Source organism: Gasterosteus aculeatus, chromosome 6 (genome assembly GCF_964276395.1).
Source record: "Gasterosteus aculeatus chromosome 6, fGasAcu3.hap1.1, whole genome shotgun sequence".
Lineage (NCBI taxonomy): Eukaryota > Metazoa > Chordata > Actinopteri > Perciformes > Gasterosteidae > Gasterosteus > Gasterosteus aculeatus.
The window spans coordinates 6,185,686-6,207,342 of NC_135693.1; the positions used below are offsets into that span (position 1 = coordinate 6,185,686).

The following is a 21,657-nucleotide window of genomic DNA, read 5'->3' on the forward strand; positions in this document are numbered from 1 at the left end:
CTATGTTACTTATTACAACTCTGCATGCAACCCGTTATCTGCTCTGGGGAGCTTAACTCCTCCCCTTTACACCCTGCCTCACTCCTGAATTTTGGACTTTCAACGCCAGTCAGGTTGTTTGAACTGCTCAGGCCAGCCCAGTCACAGATTTAACACTGCCTGCAAAAAAAGACCCCCGTCAGTTTGCAAAAATGAGCCACGAACCTCTTGTGAATGTGGGGAGCTGGATTGCAGCGAACGAGAATGCTTTCCTGCCACCAGTGTGCAACAAGCTCATGTGAGTAGTTTCACTTTGGATGCAAGCAACATTGTTGTTTTTTCTTAGATTGACAGTGTTCGGTGTTTCAAAACTTTAAAAGTCCGATTAAAAGAATCCCTTGAAGTGTCAGAGAAGCTGACGGTCTTTCACGCCCGTCTGGCAGGCACTTTTCCCAGTTGATCATCATGTTTGTCGGAGGTCCCAACACCAGGAAGGATTACCATTTAGAGGAAGGGGAGGAGGTGAGAGAGAAGTACTCCTTTCTTCTGCCATGGATGCTGTTACTCAGCTACTAGATCTCCAATGTATTTCTTTTCTTTCACAGATAACAAGTCGTAGACAAGTCAAGATCAAAGGTTTAATGTGAAGGAGTCTCCAAACATTTGACTACCTTTGGTACTGCACATTTAAATGCGAATGGAAAAACAAAATATGAAGTGTTCGTACAGAATCAAGTCCCAAACAGTTTGATCCAATAATAACATCCTTTTATCAACAAATAAGAAACAACATCACATTCAACGGCGTCAACTTTTTAGCTGTCCAATCAAATGGGGACGATTTGCGATTTGATACAGCAAACAGGGCAAACTCCACCTGCGACTCATGTTGTTAGTATTCAGTGGTGATGCCACTGTTTGACCTTTCTACACCGTCATAGATACTAATGTAATCATTGTCAAATAAGTCAGTGATTCATTTGATAAAGGAAAAAAAGAGGGGTGAACTTAAATCCACACACTCCTACTCTCTCAATTTCAAAGCCGGGGTCACGGTATCCTTGAGGAGGCAGCAACCTTCATACGGAAAAGGGAAGCCGGTGCAAAAGTGCCTTGAACTTTGGGTTCTTTCTGATGACCATCAGGGGGCCACTCCTCTGGTTCCCAAAAAAAGTAAGATTCAGATTGTACAGAAGTCTATTGGGAGATGACGGTGCTTGTCAGCTGATTTATTACCTCAGTAAATATTGTAAACATGACTTTGTGGTGTCAAGATAGTTTCAAGGCTTCATCAATATAGCGTGATGTTCATTTAGTAAATCAGGGTCCGCATGGAGTCAAACACGAAGCAGTATTCCGTCGGATGGGGTGACTGTGATTGACCAGTGTCTACATGGCGTTGTTGTTCTGGACGTTTTCTGTGTTTTTGTTTTTGAACTTTCCACCCGCTACCGTCACACCAAAAAAACCCTAAATTGCAATAATCTCTTGATATTTCTTCTTCCTTTACAGCTGTTCTACCAGGTGAAGGGTGACATGTGTCTGAAGGTGATAGAAAATGGGAAGCACAAGGATGTGCACATTAAGGAGGGACAGGTATGAGCTCCTGGATTTACAAAGCCGAGTCCTTCGGTGATACAACGTGTGAACATCGCATGAGCCATATGCCATCCCTCTCTTCTTCCTGCAGATGTTCCTGCTGCCGGCCCGGATCCCCCACTCCCCCCAGAGGCAGGCCAACACGGTGGGACTGGTGGTGGAGAGGAGACGGCTGCGGGCCGAGACCGACTGCCTGAGGTGAACTGTGTGTTTTTCCCGTCTTACTCTCTTCTCTTGTCACATCTTCTTAAGGGAGTTGAGGTCAAATAATTAACACAAAAACAACGACTGACAATTTACAAATACAGGAAAATCCTAACTTTGGAGTTTCAGTTGGTTTGAATCATTGTCTGAAAGAAAAGAGCAGTTCTTACAATAGTTGACACTCACCAAAACGTGTGTTTCCACTTGTTAAAGCAGCAAATCTCTGCTCCAAAATGTATTGTGTTCCTCAAAAGCCTCACAACCATCTTCAACGTCTCTACTCTGTGTCTGATAGAACAAAAAGATTTTACGTTTTTACTCTTACAGAAAATTTAAAAGTAACCATCTTTTACAAACCACTGAATTAAATTGCTTCTCAAATTACAGAGAATATCATATCAGATTTTTTTCTTGTAGATTTCAGTCTTTCCCACCATCAACAACGACAATAGTACGTCGTAGAAATGCATCGAATCAGACGTGCAGTTCAAATAATTTCCGATGGACACTGTGTCTGAATAAAGCCCAATATTGAGCGTGAAAGTAACAAAAATGGGTGTAAGGGCAGCATTAATGTGAGTATTTGCTGGTGCCTTCAGGTACTATGTGGCCAACACCACCGACACCCTGTACGAGAAGTGGTTTTACTGTGAGAATCTGGGAACCCAGCTGGTGCCGTTAATCAAAGAGTAAGATGTCTTTCCCTTTGACACACTCACCAAAAGTTTCCATCAGATGAGTCGGGTTTGGTTTTGAGTTCCTTTATCGTTGCAGGTTCATGGCATCAGAGCAGGCTAAAACCGGAAAGCCCGATCCAAGTGAGACATTTCTTGAGATTCTCGTAGAAAAAAACTCCAATCTGACGTGTGATCCCTGTCAGTTAAACTAGTGTCCTCCTGCTTGTGTTTGGGCGAGCAGGGGAAATCTTCAGAGAACCGCCGTTCCAGCTGAACACCATGAACACGATGACCCCGTTCTCCTTCAAAGACTGGCTGGACAAGCGCAGGCCGTCGCTGTCCTCCGGCGGGCCCATCGACATGTTCGGAGCTCAGTTTGAGACAGAGGTACCAGAAATCAGGTTTTCATAATCGTTTCACAGTTGCATCAAGTAAAATGCTCATAAACATTGTTGCACCGAGGATCCCCCTAGAGATTAAGGAAATTAATAAAATAAACTAAATAACTTTAAAAAAATAATACAATGCTTTAAAATAACAACATTGCAGAAAAACATGTAAAAATGTGACTTAAAAGAGACTACTGATTCTGAAAAGAATAAATTACGTAAAAAGTAGTCGTTTTCTCATAGATTTACATATAATTGACTTCCTTTTGCGATAGGAAGAGTCGCCCCTCCGGTGGCCATTGGGAAGAATGCAAGTTTAAAGCAGTTCCGCATTGCCGTCCGCAGGGAGGGTGTGATAGAACCCTCCTGTATGGATGTAGATTGCAATTTTGCATTTTTTTAGCAATCGCTTGAATGTAGCGGCATTAACAGATGCTTTTGAAAAAGTTCAGTTGCATATCCATATGATCCAAGACGGCGCCGCAGCTGGTTGCCTCTGCATGTCGGTGCTCTTTCTATTGTTTGCACCACCCGGCATGTCAAATTCTTTGTATTTCAATCATATTTTGGCAATAAACATTCCTGATTCCTGATCGATGATCGATTTGATCGTACCTCAAGAGGACCAGATCAGACTGCATCCCTTTATTTCTAGCACATCAGCAACATGGCCGCCCCAGTAAGACTGGGAAGGTGTCTGAACCCATGACTCAACACGGTGACCCGGCCTTCATGCAATCGCCTCGTTTTAAACGATGTAATGTAAATGGAGAAATATCAGGAATAGAAACAGAAGATAGATGGAATTGATCAATGATTTCTTGGAACATGGAACATTTGCTTCTGTATTTAATATTGTTCTTTTTTTAGATTGTTAGATATAGTGGAAAATGTGTATAAATATAACTCGTTTGGCATACTGTCACTTTTTTAACCATGACGGCTTTGGTGTTCAGTATTACATTATTGATAATAAACGGTTGCAGTGAATTTGATGATGATGGTGACCATGACAGGTGATGGTTTTTGGACCCGGGTTGACGGAGACGTCAGTGCGGCAAAGCGACGTGTGGATCTGGCAAATGGTATGTTCCCTAAACGTTCCCTCCTGTACCCTCATATGTCCTGCCAGTCGTGATGTGTTTGAGATCACCATCGTCTGTCCTCGTCTCTCAGGAGGGATCCTCGACCTTTACTATGAACCAGCAGGAGTTCCCTCTTTCTGCAGGAGACAGTTTACTTGTTCCTGAACAGAGCCAGTGGGTCAATTCTGTCATTCAACTGCCTGCATATTCTGATATTAGTTGTAAAAGAGCAGTAATAACCCTGCATATGGTTTCTTCTTCTGCAGGTACCAGTGGCAGAGAGATGAGGGGACTGTTGCCCTGTTTGTGGTTCAAAACCCTGAGCGGAAGAGACCCTGAACATCACAAGCCAAATCAGGCATGATAGAAATAGTACTGTGTGCGAGCATGGACGAGTATTGAGATGCACATACTAAACTGATTAAAAAAATTGAAAGAACGAATTTCAGTTAAAAGCTTTATTATATGCAACTACACAGGCCAAAAACAAAAACCAACACACAACACTATGAGTCTAGGTTTTTACAAACAATCCCATGTCGTCAAATTACATTCTTGTGTTGCAGGTCCAGTTAATCTTAGCGGCCTCTTTTTCATTTATCAGTCATTTAAACTGGTTATTAACTACGCGGCCAAATGGAGTCTGGGATTTGCTTCCTGTGTGTATATTCAAGAAAAGTTACTAATATAGCCTGAACGAATGATCACTAAAGAGCTAAATACATCAGGAATAATAAATTGATTGTTTGAGTGAATTTCTGCGCCGGGGATCAGGTTGATTCTATTCAGAGTGACTCTAAATTGCCTGTAGGTGTGTGGATGAGAGTGTGAATGGTTGGTTGTCTCTGTGTCAGCCCTGCGAGTGACTCCAGCGACCTTGTGTGCAGGATAAGTGGTTTGAAGATGGATGGATGGGTGGAGATCCCTTACGTCTTGGTAATGACAATAGTTTCAGGTGATTATGTATGAATAAAAACATAGTTATAAATCCTGAACACTGGTTCTTTTATTAACTTTTTTATTAACTTTGGCTTAAAGTGTGTATTCACGTAACACATACAGGAGACTGAGTCTGGGTATTTAGCTTTACGCTACATGATTAAAACAAATCAAATGTTTGAAGAAATAGTTGAAGTCTTAAGTATCTGACTGAGCATAAAGCGAATGAACAAATCCCAGACCAGTCCTTTCTAAACCAACAAATATAACGATTACATTATGCTAACAAATCAGTTTTCACAGCATGCGATGGCTCCGTCTTATCTTAATTTGAAAGGGGAAAGAAAACACAGACAACAGTTAAACTGAAAAAATGTCCGATTTAATGGCGCAACACAGGGACGTGCAACATGTGCATCAACCATAAATGCCTCGCCGCTCCTTTTGGCGGCGCACCAGTCGAGTCTGGTATCAGTTGAGTCTTATCCTCAGCGTGTTCTCGATCACGTGCTGCTCAGCTATGAATGCCGCCACAGTCCAGGGCAGAGCGTACTCCAGAGTCACCAGTCCCGCCAGGTTGTACGTGTAATGGGAGTAGTCCCAGGGACAGGCCCCCAGCAAAGTCAGCCCCGCCCCGCAGCTGAACTCCCACAGGTAGATGAACCCGGTGTAGGCCGCCAGGCGCGCCGGGAGCGCGAGGCGGCGAGCCAGCAGCCGGCCTCTCATGACCTCCATCAGGTAGATGGCGGCGGCGTACATGGGCAGCGCCCACAAGCTGCTGTGGCCTGCCAGCCTCCAGTCGCGGGTGTACCACCAGTCCAACGCGGCGGTGAAGGCCACCTCGCAGAGGCAGCCGTGCAGTGCGTACACGTAGAGACGGGCTACGGTAGCGAGGGGGCGGCTCGGCGCTGCCGGCGCCCCGAGGTCTGTGCCGGTACCTGTCTCAATAAACACGTTATTTGCACCGCCTTCTTTTTCATGAGATTTCCAAAATGTGGCAAAAAGCAGAGATGGATCACTAAAAAGGTTAACATGTCGAGAGTCTTTATGTCTTAAAATACTATTAAGTGGAACAATTTAATTGTGCCAGGTCGGGAGGAGGAGTGAGGATCCATCGAGTGTCTGACCCTTAAACACATGAGATATGATAATAAGTTAAGGAAAACCTTAACAAAACGACCATCTGTATGTACGTTGTACTTCCCTATAGTTTCCCTGCTTGAATAGGAGTGTAACTTGTCCTCGCTCTATTTGTTAGTAAAGATGGGAAGTAGTGAGCATACTTCTGCATAGATTACACCTTGTGGGAGAGTTTATAAACACGGGTTTTGACATATTCTTGCCATTGCACATTTTCCCCCTCTTTTCATTTGAGGAGGCATGGCGGGAAAAAACCCTTTTCTTCGTCCTGTGAGTAATTGGTAACAACTGATGATTTAGAGGGAGAATTCCTTTAAAAGAGCCGAGAGGTCGTTCATTTTGGACACAGCAGGTCCGAGCTAATCGCTGCGCCAAACTAAACCGATCCTCTCGTCTCGCTCTTTGAGAGAAAACAAATAAGTTAAGTAGACTCTGTTAAAACAAGGTTAAAACACTTAATAAAAGTCATTCTAATTCACCCTTATTGGTGATGAACAACATATATTTGCATGAACATTAATGACTATTTTACTCTAGTTCTTGGTTTCTGTGTCTAAAAAAACTGACAGTTAACTTCAGTTTTCGTAACTTGAATTTTATTGGCTTATTCACGCAGGGACTATAAGTGTTTTCTTTCTAGATTTTCTTCTCCACGTTATAATACTGGCTCCTCAGTGAGAATGCAACCCTGTTCCGTCCCACGGTGTACATGCTCTACTTTGGATTAACGGGTTTACAGCCCAGTTTAGCTCAGTGAAAGTCTCTGATAATCTTTAACAGCGCTTCAACAAAATTTCTCTCATTAACCACAAAAGACCCGGGGTGATGGTTCCTGTCATAATCATTTACCCTGTAACTCTAGTAGTTGGCAGACTTTAACTGAGATTAGGATGCAATGCCAACAGACACCATATTATTCCTCAAAGTGGGACCTAAAAAAGTCAAACACAATCATACTTCTCACCTGGGTCATTACTACCTAGTGCTCTCCTGGCATTGCGCTTTCTCGCCTCCATCCTCGTGCAGCATATGGGTCCCTGTGCCTTTGTAATCCCTTTGCTCCCCTGTGTGTGTGTGTGTGTGTTAGCGTGAGAGGATCTTGAGCTAAACATTAAGCGGCTCCGTGTTATGACAGCGATGCCTCTGTCACAGGCTGAGGTCTTGAACCAAGGGATGGACCCGGAAGCGAAAGCCGGGATCCACCTGGAGGACAAAAACGTCCATGCGCGGCAATGAACTGACATGGGGAGGCTGCGTGAGTCGTCTCTGTAGGGAAGTGCAGTGTGTGTTTGACGTGTGAGGGTGAAGGCAAAGGGTTATCAGTGAGCCGCAGCAGCTGGGTGTGTCAGAGAAGACACACACACACACACACAGACACACTTATTGATGACATTGTAGCTACAGTATTCTTCAGTAGTTTTCAAAATGTTGGTTCCCGACCTGCAAACGGTTGTGATAAATATTTGATTATATCGGAGTGATGTCTTCTAGTTGTTGTAAGTTATTGCATGTCTGCATGTTGCGCTAAGGCCTCTGTAGAAGGTAGAGTCTGAATTTCAATGACTTCATTTTAAATGTTTGTGTGATTTAATGAGGTAAATAAGATAAATGCAACATTTAGTTAATAGTCACTGTAAATGTTGTTTTTACATTCATCTACTTTAAGCAGCTTAATAGTAAAGAGATTAACTATATAAAGATTGTTAATCATTGTTCATCTGCAATTAATAAGGTAAACAAGATCTTGTGAAGCTGCCACTTCAAACACGAACACCCACGCAACATAAATATGGATGCAGTTTTCACACAGTTTCACACATGCACAGCGTACAGTTTAACCATAAAGTCTCTCCGGGAGCAGATGTCCGTCCACATATTTGGCCTCTGCCGCGTCCTGTGTGTTTGCTCTGTGTGTACTCTAATAAAACAGTTCGATGAACGGTGGACCTTCAGATCAGAGTCCAGTGATTCTAGCAAACACACCTTTAGGGCCCGGAAGAACGCCGCTGTACACAAGTCAATGACCATAAAGTTATCGAGTAGACAAAGGTCGGACTCTTCGCACATTGGTGAGCCGGGCGGACACAGCGTGTGTTGCATTGGTGGATGCTGAATTACCACCAAAGAATATTTGTTTAAGGAAATGAACATTCTCTATCTTAGAGCAGAGTGCTTTCACCTGTTGCTCTTTTCAGGTCACATGTGTGCTAAATTCAACACATTCAATTTGAAATGATCTTGAAATCTATTGAAAGGAACAAAAATCAGGTGTTCAAGATGGGAAGAAACAGGCTGTTATGAGATGTGAAGTTATCCTACAAGATAAGAGTTTATGAGATGTGAGAACATATTATGAGGCAAAAGATAGTATTTTACACTGCTGACAGCGCTCTACAATTGTCAATGTTTCAGTATGATTGTGATTCAGTATGATTGTGATCACCATTTGTGTGTATTTGAAATTCAGTATTTTTTTTTCTATAAAACACGTTTTATTTTGAAAATATTGAGGACTGCGGGTCCCTTTTCCCTCGTAGTGGCCACGAGCTACGTTAGATATCATAAGCTACTTATCTAGTCTTGATCAATCACTCAGACTTGCTTTTCATTCGTTTCGCAACTCTAGTAATGAAAATGTTCATGAACAAGAGAAAGCTGTGGAAGACCTAAGGAAAAACTGCCGCTTATTTATTGCGCCACCATTTACGATTTTGTACCGTCATGGCACAGCCCCGCACGTTGTTTCAGATCCCAGAAACACAGCGGACTCGTTTCCGTGGGACAAATCGATCATTCCATACAAACCGACGCGTTAACGTCTGCTGGCAGTCAGCGCTCCAGCGATTTTAGAAACAAATGACGTCACAGGTAGGTTTAAAAATCCAAATGGCGTGTGGACACAGTGAGCTCCAGTGGCGCAATCGGTTAGCGCGCGGTACTTATATGACAGTACATTGTAGAGCAATGCCGAGGTTGTGAGTTCGAGCCTCACCTGGAGCAGAGTTTTGATAGAGTGTGCAATGCAAAGTCACGACTTTTTGAAATCATGCTGACTGAATTGTCGTCTTGTAACAACTGTTATGAATAGAATCGTCGACCACATGAAGTAGAAACGTATATAGCGGATAGAAACGTCCCGTATGAAGGCTCTCTCTAAAGCAGATGTAGGAAGTAAAGTAAAAAAAAACGTTTTTAAAAGAATATCTGGCATGTACATTATTTGCATGCTATTTATACTTAGATTGTGTGACAATGTTGAAAGAAAAATCCCCATATAGAACTAATATGTTATTCAAGATATGACCGGTAATTGTACAAACTTAAGTGGTATTTCCGCTGCAAATAGGGGGCAGCAGCTCTCCATCCTTGCAGAGATCCAGTCTCACAACATTTGGTGAAAAGGACACGTCACTCATGTTAATACAGTATTTGTTGTATTGTGACTTAGGTGACATATTACATCATGAATAAATAATTTACAAATGATCTGTGATGTCTATTCATAAATAATGAAAAATGGATGCAGAAAATTATTGCATGCTTAAAAACGGAAAAGAACAACCCTCGGTTTTCTTTACCATTAAACTGTTACCAGTTGACTACATTTCACCCAGGGAAGACATTTATATAGTTAAGAAAATGAAACATATGTTCAAATTAATGTCATACAAAATGGGTTAAAACTCACTGGAGGAATACAAAAACCAATTGTCATTATAGTGATTAGACAATGTCTATGGGAAAAGTAATTGACAACTCGACGTTACACTTTGCTTTCGACCCCAAGGGGTCGTTGTTGTCCACTGTTTGAACGCGCAAGTCTTTCTCTTTTCTTTTCTTTTCTGACGCAGATGTGACTGCTTGCATATGACTGGCTCTGTCTGCTGTTTGAATGAAAACAGTCGGTCCGCCTTTTCTCCTCCCACTCCCACACTCTATGTGTTCTGTGAGCTCTCGTCTCATATTTTACAATAACCGCGAGATCTGCACATATGGGTGGTGTTTTTTTAACTGTGTGTTAGTGGAAATGGGCCTTTTTGAAGTGTATCTGGCTGCTTCTGCCCGCCCACAAGGTTAACATGAAGATGTTGGCCATTGCAATACTTAGGAAGAGATGTATGTATGTATTTATGAGATGGAAGATGGATATAATGTGATATAATGTCGTGCAAACCTTCCACACACACACACACACACACACACACACACACACACACACACACACACACACACACACACACTGTCATAGGGCCAAGAACAGGGCTAATGTAAAAAACATGATCTTCTTGGAGACTTGCTGCATAATGACCACTTGAGTCCAGCTGCGCTTTGTATGAGATCACCATTTTGCAAAAAGACGACGATTGTGTATCGTTAAGACTGTTGGTTTGAATGCAAAGAGCGCTGCATTGGAAAAAATGTTTATTGTTTGCTAATCCATGATACGGAAAAAGCTCAAACTCAATACACAACTGTGCCGCATCAATCTAACAAACACATTTTGTCATTACTGTGCCTATCAAACGCCGTACCTTATATGTCAATATTGGTCTTTGCTTCACCTCTTCCAAAGTCTATTCCCTCCTCCCTCTTCACACGGCTTCCAGGGTGAAATGGCATTCTACTAATAAGATGTACCAGATTTGTATTCATCCTAGAATAAAGGTGAAGGTGAAGGGAAATTGAATAAAATGGTGTGAGCAACAGCCCCACAGAGCACAAGACGTATTGATAAGTAATAATGCTAAGTAATAAGATCAGGAAAAAAAGAGCTAAATTGGGAGTAAATTAAACGTATCTCTCAGCAGGGTGTAGCATGGAGCCCACAGTGAGATAGAACATGCAAACATTTAACATCCATGGGACTTACTGCCTCTGAACAGATGATTAGTCCGTGAATTAGGTATTAGTTGTCAGCAGTGTCCCACAGCATGTGCTACGCAGTCAGCATGGAGTCCTTCGTCATTTAGGCAAAGACATTAGCATGTAGCCACATGTATCTCAATGTAGCACATGATAAAGCATTAGCATGGAGACCACTGTATTGTTTAGTGTATGCTTAAATGTTGCATTCTACATTTATTTGATTCAGTCGGGTATCAGCATGGAGACTAGCATCTCTCCCAGCGTGTGCTTCATTGTTAGCATTTAGTCTATTGTCCATGAGTGTTGCCAGAGAGTTTACTGTCTCTCATAAACTATACCAGTGATGGCGTAGACTCTTCAGTCTGTTAGCGTAGTGTAGACATTAGGACAGAGTTACTGTATCAATCATCGTAGCATTTTACAAAAATATTTGCATGCAGTCTCCTGTTTGTGCGTGTTAGTGCAGCGCATAATGTCACGGCAAGCATTTTTCCAAATTACTTTTGGTCTCAAGTTCAAACAATGCCTTGGAATATTCCACTGGTTTAGATACAGATGCAGAATGGTCCGATTAGGGTTTACTGTTCGTTATACAATAAGGTTCATATCCACATACGCATTCCAGGCATTTTGTCAGTCTTTGTCATATTTGGGTCATCACGTCCTGAGCTGCATAATAGTGTTTGGTTTGTTAGAATATAAAGCCCGCTGACCCATTTCATTCTAATGGATTGGAGTAATTGGTGTGTGAGTGTGAATGTGTGCATGCATGAGTATGATTGATACAGTAACCAAAAGAAATCAATTGTAATACTAAAATGGGAGTTTATGAGGATGACAAAGAACCGTACGATCAAGGGGTGTGAGGAAAGAGAGGCCTGAGAATCAGCAGAACCCGACTGGTACCGCAACAGCCAGTGTATAGGTATTGCCCTCATCTGCAGCATTAATCACCTCCTCTTATTCACCAGCAATATTCATGCACAACCACATAAACACACACACTTACATGCACACATCCGCCCCCCCCAGCCACTCGCAATAGACTATAAATCTTCGTCTTTTACGATTGAAACATCACATTCACAACCGGTGCTTTTATTTGCTAAGATGAATGAAGTGGTTATAAAAAAGCCATTATCCACCCATCATGATGACAAGGTGACTTTATGTTAATAGTTAATTGCACTTCATGCATTAAAACTCCCTCAAAACTTTGCAAAGACTCCAATATCGCAATCCCCCTGTTGACCTGCAGCCTCAAAGTCAAATGCAGCATTTCTTTTAAAATGCATACTGCTACGGTATATTCAGATGTTGAGATCGCAGCCCCCCCCCCCCCCTGCCTCTGTTAGTAACCACACAGCTATGTGTCACAAGCTGTAATTCACATCTGCCTTTGGTTAGCGCCAAGTGCTCCCTCACTATCTTGCTGTCTGACAGCTCCCAGGCCCAGCTGTTATGTATTGCAGCGCCTGTAGGCTCTGCTCATTACTTCTAAAGGTATAATTATTATCATTATTGTTTTTTAGTCCTCCCCCTCCACCCCCCCCCCCCCTTTCCACTGCTTCAGCCCGGAGCAACACTCCTGATGAAGCGCCTGTCAAATGGCAAAAGGAAGTGATGTAATTTTGCCTGGACACAGAGCAGCAAACGTAAAAAGGTCAAAGGTGGGTCTTGTCAAAAGGGGGAGATGTGTGTGTTGGATATGAACAAGGAGGGAGAGGTTTGTGAAGGAGTTGCGGTAATGTCGTGTTCCCGGGAAGCCAATTATGTGACCAATCTTCATGGGAAGAGTGGGAATTTTTACAGGTCATCCGGTGAAGATTTTCCAGATGGGCAATTTAAATTAAAAAAAAATCTCAACCTCCACTTTCTAACCAGCGGACGTCCCTCACACCTCATCCTCATTGTCTCCATGCATGTTGCCAGGATAGCATTGTGCCCGTGAAGCGCTTCGTTGCCAATGTGAGCGGTTGTTGTGGCGAAATTGAAAAAAGACGGATGAGTCCCAACTGGTTGATGCGTCATCTGCTCAGCTTCCCCCACCTCAGATAAAGAGCAGCACACAACGTGGCTTTGGGAATGGCTCTGATCCGGGGGATGAGTCAGGGCTGCGTCCACCTCCACCTCTGCCCAGATGACTGCAGTTGATACGAGATGATTCACGTCATGCTACATATTGGCCGTGTGAAGCTGAAGAGAAAGAACAGTTGGCGATCGTTAAGATCAAAAAACGCACTCCATTAAACTGGAGGGGTAATCGTAGATGCCAGGACCCTTCTCGCAATGTTTACGCAGGTGGAAAAATGATTTGCGCATCCGCCCCGAGATTCACATCCGCTCCCATATATTACGGGTCCATCCTTTAGCCCGCGCTGAAGCCCACATTTTTGTGAAGATCTGCGTGTTTTTTTTCAGTAACCCTGATGAAGAAACACAGGTAATAAATGGAAAGATCCCTGTTGGACAAGGACTTTCTTACAGCGATGGACATGGGTTCCACCCTGTCCTTCCCAACCAAATAATTAAAAACACTCAGCTATTACCTACAGCCCTATAGAAAAGAAGCTACCTGCCTGTTATGAGGAAGGACCATATTTTCAATAATCCTTCGTCAATCATCCGTCAATCTGACAATACAAAGCATTGGATTATAAGTGTGTACAAAATATGAAATAACTACAAAGGATATTAAAGGATAGAAGTCTTTTCTACAATGGTTTTTCTTTGTGAACTTTCACACGCAGGAAAAATAAAAGGAAGGTCGCTGGTTGCAGAAATGCGTGCTGTGCTTTTCCTCTCAGGGGGTAATGAAAAGTGAGCACAGCAGCAGGTGGCAGCTAGAAACTTGTAATTGTATTTGCAGGTTTTTTCGTGTACCGAACACTGTGCCGAGGAGCCAGATGCAATTAAGAAGTGGAGAGTTTCTACAAGTTTGTGTGTGTGTGTGTGTGTGTGTGTGTGTGTCGAGGACGAGGGTGTGCAGGGCCAGTTGGCTGTCTTCCCCGCTGCACATCCTTAACCTAATTAAACATCCCTCCAACAGCCCGGTTGCTTTTGCCAACTCCAATCACACACAAATACACACAAACAAATACACACGCGTACACACACAAACACACACACACACAGTCTTCCTGGAAAACTCAGTGGCTTTAAAGGACTTCACTCTTTATTTTTATGGACTCTCGGGTCGGATGCACAACATGCTGTACGAATCAGCGCTTGTGTTCGGATCCACACCAGCAAACTCATCCTTTCTTTTATATTCATGAGACTTGTACTTGAAACCTTTCAACAAATCACTGCAGCGTCCCACAGCTTCCAGGAAAATCAGACTCCTTCATTTCTGCAACTTCTTATATCTTCCCAGGCTAAAGCTGTCATTTGTCAAAGGAATAAAAGAAAAGGAACAGCGCAGGGAGTATTGTGATCGCAGCCAGGGATTCAGTGTGCATCCCAGCCTCCGCCCCTCTCCCATGGCTCTGGGATTTTCGCTTGGCGGGGCCTGTTGAGCGACCACATCCTCTACAAAAGCGCATGCCCATCCAGATAGATGTCACAAATAATGGGGGGAGCACTGGGAGTGTTTGATTTATGTACGCGCAGAGCCCTCTGGAAGAGGAAGAGTGATGGAGGGCCAGGATCTCTAAAAGGAGTCCTTCCTGAGAGTCCCAGCCAGTCAGCATTCTTGGCTGCACTGACGTGATCCCATCTCAAACAGAGAGGCCGACATATATGTATGTGCACAACGTTTGCTGTGTCAAGCCTTCCCAGTTCCCCGTTGCTCTGTCTCTTCCCATGAACAGTTTACATGTGCAGATAAACACAAGCTCTAAATCTGCACGTTCTTTAAAACATCTGCTTTTGCAACAACAGGCTGACATAAACACATACGTGCGCTTCCCTCCGGTCAGTATGACTTTTGTTTGTTGCCTGGTTGCTAGGACAAACATCCTAATCTTCATTTGGGCTTGAACCAGGTGGGTTTCATCAGTCCTCCAAATACTTAATATGGACTCAGTGATTTTATAATGCATCCATTGTGTCCACTTGCCCGGTTTGTAACAATGGCAGAATGAGTCAGATGTCATAACTAACAGGGCGATGACCTTTGATGGAGGTGGGCTGTCTGATCCCGTGCCAGTGTGATTGCTTGCTCCGCCTGCCCAGCCAGCGTACGTGATGTCACCACGGTCAGAAAGGGAGGTAGTTAGTTAGTGTGTGTTAGTGTGTGTGTGTGAGTCGTCAGACATAATCCTCTCAATTGAGATTTTTGCTAATACCAACAAAGCTAACAACGTAAGATGTGACGGAATACAACTTAACGTATTCATTAGGATTTTGGCACAATTTATTTTGACCTTTGAACAGAGCATATTAGTCGCATGTCCGAGCATTTAAGAAAAAGAGAAAAACGATGTGGTCTAAACCATGATAACTATTATAGGAGTACAGAGCAGTCAGTTGTACAGATGGAATATTGTATGTGTTGATATCCGTATGTCCATATTTGAATTTCCATGTTACCTTCTGTTAATAGTTCCTCTCTTTGGCTCAACCCCTGCTGAATGCATGCTAGACGCAGAAATACAGCCAATGGCCCTTAATCCTCCGCCTTTCCCCCCGTATTATGTGTTCTGCACATGCCTGCATCAGCGTCTCTTGTAGACAGACCGGGCACAACCGAGTGCGTGCGTGCATTAGTCACGGGTGTTGCGTGGATCTGTCGGCGCGCAGCCTATCGCTCCCCGTTGGCACATGAAGGGCAGCATGGTGGCTGGGGGCTGGGAGCTGCTGACATGACCGCCCGGTTCAAAGAGATGGAGAAGGAGATGCAGGCAGAGAGCGAACAGAGCGGCCTTTATATTCACCTTGGCTAAGCCTGGGAAAACTCTGCAGACCCAACACCCCTCCCACACACACACACACACACACACCCCTGCCGTGTTCGCTGGCAGGGAGGCAAGTGGACTTACAGGTGCTGTATAGTGCAGCTCTGTGACATCCCGTGTATTTCAATGAGGCTGATGGATGGCACAGAGCGCAGTGTAGAAATGGGAAAACATCACAAGCAGGTGAGTCTAGAAACTACACAAATTTATATTTCCATCCATCCAAGTCCGTAAGAATGCTGAGGCTGAAAAATGTCATCTGACCTCTGACCTCCATCCATGCCGATATCCTCGGTGGTAGTTTAACTATAATGCTGCACCAAAGGTCTATTAGTTATAGTGGCTTGTTTATCTGGACATTCCATCATATTTTATAAAGAGTTTTCCCTGTTTCAGTTGGTTGTCAATGCAAGCAGAACTTTTTGAATACCCGTCTTTATACAGGTAATTCCGCCCCCTTTATCAGCGAACGTTATCATTTGGTGTTTTATTTGATTTTTTAAAGGAAATATCAGATCACGGTTCAAAACCATCTTCAGGAAAATGTACAAAAATCTAATTTATAAAGGTTTTTAATACACACTTTACAATTTGTACATGTTTATGTGGTCTTGTTATAACATAAATTTGTTAAGGACATTTTTCCCTCACTGCAAACAGAGGCATCAATCGATCAAGTTGTGTGCAACAGACATAATGAAACGTACAATATAGTGTTAGTATAGGGTTATGAGTTGTGCATATATTTACAATTTCTAAACAATAACATACTCCTTTCAACCAGCACAAAGGCAGCGCCTACAAAATCCGACCTTTCACAATAAAAGCCCTAGACATATCAGTGTGATGGCGTTTTATGAAATAGTCACAATAATTTTTCTATATAGATTCATGCACAGGAACAGAAGCTGTCATTTTTTTACAGGGAAGGAATTTTTCAAAAAACTTTGGGATGACTTTACGTTACCAATTTGTGTCTAGGTACACGATGCCAATAGATGGTTGTGATTGCTATGGCTATTTGCCATGATAACAAATATAGCAATTCATAGACTACCAGGGGGACCTCAAAATATAAAAACTTGTTGAATATATATATTGTTTCTCTTTTTGCAACAACTAAGAGCTATAAATTGCCTGCCCATGCTCCCTTTTCTTCCCCCCTCACTGAGCTCTCTCCCTAGTTTGTTCCATTGGCTTTCTACGTTGCACCATTCTTCTTTGCCTGCACACGGGCTGGCTATCACCTCCGACACGTGGTGTTTATAGCCTGCAGTACCGTGCACTCACGCCTGGCTGATGACACTGTCATACTTGCTGCGCTGCCATAGTGCCGTGCCCCAAAGCAGCAAACCAACCATCCCGCCCCCAAGCCACACACTAATTACCCTCCGGGGGTCTATGTTTTTTTCCTATCCTTAAAAAAAAAGGTATTTTTATGACACCTTCCTTTGGACTGACTATGATAACACTTGCAGGAGCGGCCTTGCATGTACACTGGCAGGGCCAAGCAGGTGTCACTCAGCAGGTCATTGCTGTTTCATTAATAGCGTTTTATGTTTTGCCGCAGACGGCTATGAATGTGGCCATTCAGCAGAGGGCGCGAGGAAGGAAAGGGCTGGAGAGCAAAGCGAAGGAAGCTGCTTGTGTGTGCTTTGTAAGAACCGACTTAGGGAAGGCTGGTACATGCGCTGCGCTAGAATCTGATTTGTGCGACCGAGGGGGTGTCAGTTGTTTAGGTGTGAGTGTGTGTGCGTGTTAGAAGGGAGGGGAGACGGTGACATCACTCCTTCCAGTGCCGAGGGGGTTGTTATTGTGGCCATTCTCGGCCCAGAGAAGCCGGGCGCCGGGAAACATTTCTATGAAACTTCACATCACAGGAGCTCTGTCATTTCCTACTGTAGACACACACACACACACACACACACACACACACATAAACACACACACCTACAGGGATGGAGACAGAAATGCGTACATGCGAAGACGCAGTCACGCTGAGTGTAATACGCACATCTCACACATACGTAAGCCTGAAAAAAGACCAACGCACTTCACACAATCGCACACACAAACACACGCGCCCACACTCGCACATGAACCCACACCAACAGATTATTTCCAGTATAATTACAGAGCATCGGACTGACACTGCTGCATTATCACTCCTGATGAAACCTTCAATTATGAACATCAGCTGTAAATCTGCCAGCATTAATAAATGAAAGGTGGGCTTGTGGGGGGTTACAGCTCTCGTGTGTGTTTGTGTGCGTGTGTGTGTGTGTGTGTGTGTGTGTGTGTGTGTGTAGGGGTACAGCACAAGTAGTTACTTGCTTGCACATGTTGCCCAGACTCAGGGCTTGAACACATCAGGCTGCATGCGAAGAACATGCTTTCAGGGGAATTTTATGAGTCCTGACAGAACTGTGCGGGCGAAGCACTCTTTTTCACTGAATGGAGTTTAAAGGTGCAATCTGGAATTTATTTGTCCATGCACACAAGTTTGACTTTGGGAAATAGCTTATGGGAAAGAAGCCTTCTTTAAAACTTTGTTAAACCACAGTAACTCAATACAAATGTTAGACATATGAAAGAACCTTTGATGCACTCAATCACTCCTATTTTGGCCATGTATGAATTTAAGTGTATTTGAAGTTGACAAAGTTCAGGTATAAGTTTGAGTCTAAAAACCTTCACCAAGTATTGTGGGGAATGGGGGAACTATCATTTAATTTTTAGATTTAACTGTTTATGTGGCTCTTTGTCGTAATTTTAATTCAGTTTGTAGTTGTTTTTGTCATTTTGTGGTCACTTCCTGGTTGTTTTATATCTGTGTGTGTGTCATTCTATCTCTCCCTGCGGTCAGGTTGAATCTCTTCCTAGCTGGAGGTGAGAGGGACCCTGACACTTTTGGCCCCTGATCCTGGTCCTGGTCAGTAATTCATCTTAGTTTGTTCTACACAATCAATCCAACCCTTCTGCATGGGATGTATGAGGACTACAACCAGATTCAGAGGATGTTTGACTTGAAAGAATGGCGTCAAAAGTTATGCTGAATTTCCCCTCATCTTTTGGTGTGGTGATATCAAATGGAATGAATACATTTCCTCTTCCTTTCCATTTCAGTTGGGAATGAAAACATGGACTTCACCCCCCTTCCTTCTGTCTGTCTTTCGAGTGTGTGTGTGTGTGTGTGAGTGAGTGAGTGCCCAGGGGGGGGGATTAGGTCTGGTATTGATGGGATGCCCCTTGCTGCATGCCCCCCCCCCCTCTATTCCCTCACATTCCACTGTCCCTAACATACACACTCACATGCACGGCCTTATGTGACCCTGCTCCAACCTGCCCTACAACGTACACATGTACACAAAACCACTCACACATTCCCCCTTTGGCAATGCCTCAGTCCCTCCCTCCCTCCGTCCCAGCCGGGCCTTTGGACATCAGAGCAGGCCTTCCCAATCCCCTTTTAGCAAGCACCCAGACCCGTTAGAGCAACAGAAGGCCGGGTCTATTGTCCCACAGCTTGATCTGGAGTGTGTGTGTTGGTTTGGCCCGGACGGTAGGTTAGGATAAGGTTTGGACAGCATTGGATCCCTTCTAATCCCTGAAAAGCCACCGTAAAGCCGAGTCCAGGACCTCCGGCGCTTAGAGTGATACACCCTCCCTCACCTGGAAACCCACACACACACACATAGATGCACAAGCGTGCGTACGTACATAACGTTATGATTTCCACAGTAGAATCCATAAGATTTGCAACTTAGTCTTCCGATGCCCAAGAATAATCATAATATTAATCAAAAAAATAATAATAATTGTATGAGTGGAACAGTGATTTTACGTAACGTTACATTGTTACGGTCGTTACGTTACATTGTTGTGTTACTGTTATTCCATGTTTAACTGTGTGGCTTTGTGAGTCTCTGCAAACGTGACACGAGGCTAATGAATATTTATGAAACACGGAAGGAGGTGTCCAAACTTTGGACAGGTACTGAATACCCGGTGGTTTGATGCAAAACTCGTTTAGTAAATGATGGTAAAAAGTGACACGAACTCACATATCTTAACCGCAGCCTTACATCACCCCTGGAATTTAACCTGATAAACCTACGGTTCCATTTTTAACCATGAAACCAAATTACTATAATTTAATTATAATTTTACTCAGAATATTATGAGAAAGTATTACTCCAACATTTAAAAGGCTGTGGTTAACATTCTCAGAGGGAAAATGAGTATATAAAACCAAAAGATAAAACTATCATTCATACTGGGAAAACCTCCCACTCATTTCCACTATATGTCATTCTGTAATCTGCATACCGTACGTTTCCCACACTGTCAATACTGAACTCCTTTCACGCTTCCTTGCCATACATAATACATGATGCACATTCAAATGCATGTACATTGAAAGCAAGCTTCCTCCGGCTCCTGAGTACTGCTGTGTGACTGTCAGAGGAAAGAGTTAAGCCTCGGGGTGTAAGTGTAATGCACACTCTCTCTGCGAATTGACTTTAAACTGGGGGAAAGAGAGTCAGAACACGGCAAACGGTTTTGATTTATGGGAGCAGAACCACATTTGATATTCATTTCCGCAGCTGTGGCCAGCTAAAAAAACAGCCTGCAAATAGACCCACACTGACAATGGCGCAGTGTAGCCCTCCACTGTGTGTGTCTGTGTGTGTGTCTCGGAGCCTGCGTGCGTCAGTCCTATTTTAGAATTGTTTTGGGGCTCCTTCAGTCCAATTCGCCACAGATGTTTCTGATCCGCCAAACACATATAATAAGTAATTATTGAAAACACCTTTCGGTTGCCCGGGCTTGTGCCCCGCTTCACTTTGTGCAATCGAACCTGCGGTTTATTTTGGAGTGGCCGCGTGATCCAAGAGTTAATTGAACGCCAGCAAAACAGCAGAGCAAGTCAGTTTCCTGTGAGGAGAAGAGCGAAAAGTGAGCTTAAAGGAAATATTCCCATCCCGCCCCAGTGAAATGAGAGAGATGGAAAGATGAAGAGTGAAAGACCAGCAGCGCTCACAGCCAGTCAGGTGGAGAGCCATGAGGAGATTTGGTGGTTAGAGATGGCCGAAGTCTCGTTCCCATGGTGATGAACTAACGGATCCTACCATAGGCCTGTATATGGGCCTGCAAAGTGATCCCTATGAAATACTACTAATACTATACTACTACTACTACTACTACCTCTGTCCGGATGCAATACAAAAAGAAGGGGAGGTAAACGTCTCAATGAAATGAGTTCCGGGAACAAAAGGGCGGACAGGGTGAGTCAGAGGTAGTTGATTGAAAACTTGAAGAGCCAATAAAGCTTTTTAACTTCCAGGAATCCAATTCACATGTGGATATTGTGACATCTTGGCTTCAGTTTACTCTCATGGTTATCTCACCGTACAATCACTCCAGAGCTGCATCTACTTGTCTCTCCCTAAAGTCTCCGCAACTTCTGAACCGTGTTTTCACAAGTGTTCTGTGTAAAGATTGGTGTCCTCGATTCTGTGCGGGTGTCTGAGTGCTTGTTCTGTATGCGGGTGTTTGTGTTCTGCATGTGTGCATTTCATATAGAGAGAGAGAGAGAGAGAGAGAGAGAGAGAGAGAGAAGGGTTGAGGAGAGAAAAGAAAGAAAGAAAGAGAGAGAGAGGGAGAGAGAGATTGGAGACAGGATGGGGGATGACAGGCTGGATCTGATTACGGGGTTGGAATGACTGGGAGGGTTTTTGCGGTGCAGCGCTTTCTCAATAGTACATTCCTGTGTGCAAGCCGGGGCAGGATCCACGGCTACGGCCCGGCCTCTGCCAGGGAGGCAGAGGGATTGAGCAAAGAAAAAAAAAAGGACTTTGTCAGAACAAGCAGCGGGGTC

General features: G+C 43.6%; 2 protein-coding genes and 1 non-coding gene across 3 annotated transcripts; 2 read left to right on the forward strand and 1 right to left on the reverse strand.

The window, feature by feature from the left end:
* Positions 1-77: 77 nt before the first annotated feature.
* haao (3-hydroxyanthranilate 3,4-dioxygenase) lies at positions 78-4,928 on the forward strand. The gene is made up of 10 exons (XM_040179376.2): positions 78-277; positions 423-501; positions 1,492-1,575; positions 1,670-1,776; positions 2,382-2,471; positions 2,557-2,600; positions 2,701-2,846; positions 3,865-3,933; positions 4,025-4,107; positions 4,200-4,928. Exons 1-10 carry the CDS (start codon positions 192-194, stop codon positions 4,270-4,272), a joined length of 861 nt encoding a protein of 286 aa, XP_040035310.2. The 5' UTR covers positions 78-191; the 3' UTR covers positions 4,273-4,928.
* LOC120821033 (transmembrane protein 229b) lies at positions 4,545-7,300 on the reverse strand. Its single transcript, XM_040179377.2, has 2 exons — positions 6,977-7,300; positions 4,545-5,810 (listed from the first exon to the last, which is right to left on the reverse strand). The coding sequence occupies exons 1-2, from the start codon at positions 7,254-7,256 to the stop codon at positions 5,344-5,346; spliced, it is 747 nt and encodes a 248-aa protein (XP_040035311.2). The 5' UTR covers positions 7,257-7,300; the 3' UTR covers positions 4,545-5,343.
* Positions 7,301-8,918: 1,618 nt separating this feature from the next.
* trnai-uau (transfer RNA isoleucine (anticodon UAU)) lies at positions 8,919-9,012 on the forward strand. Its single transcript has 2 exons — positions 8,919-8,956; positions 8,977-9,012. It is a non-coding gene; the product is annotated as a tRNA-Ile (tRNA).
* The last annotated feature ends 12,645 nt before the right edge of the window (positions 9,013-21,657 follow it).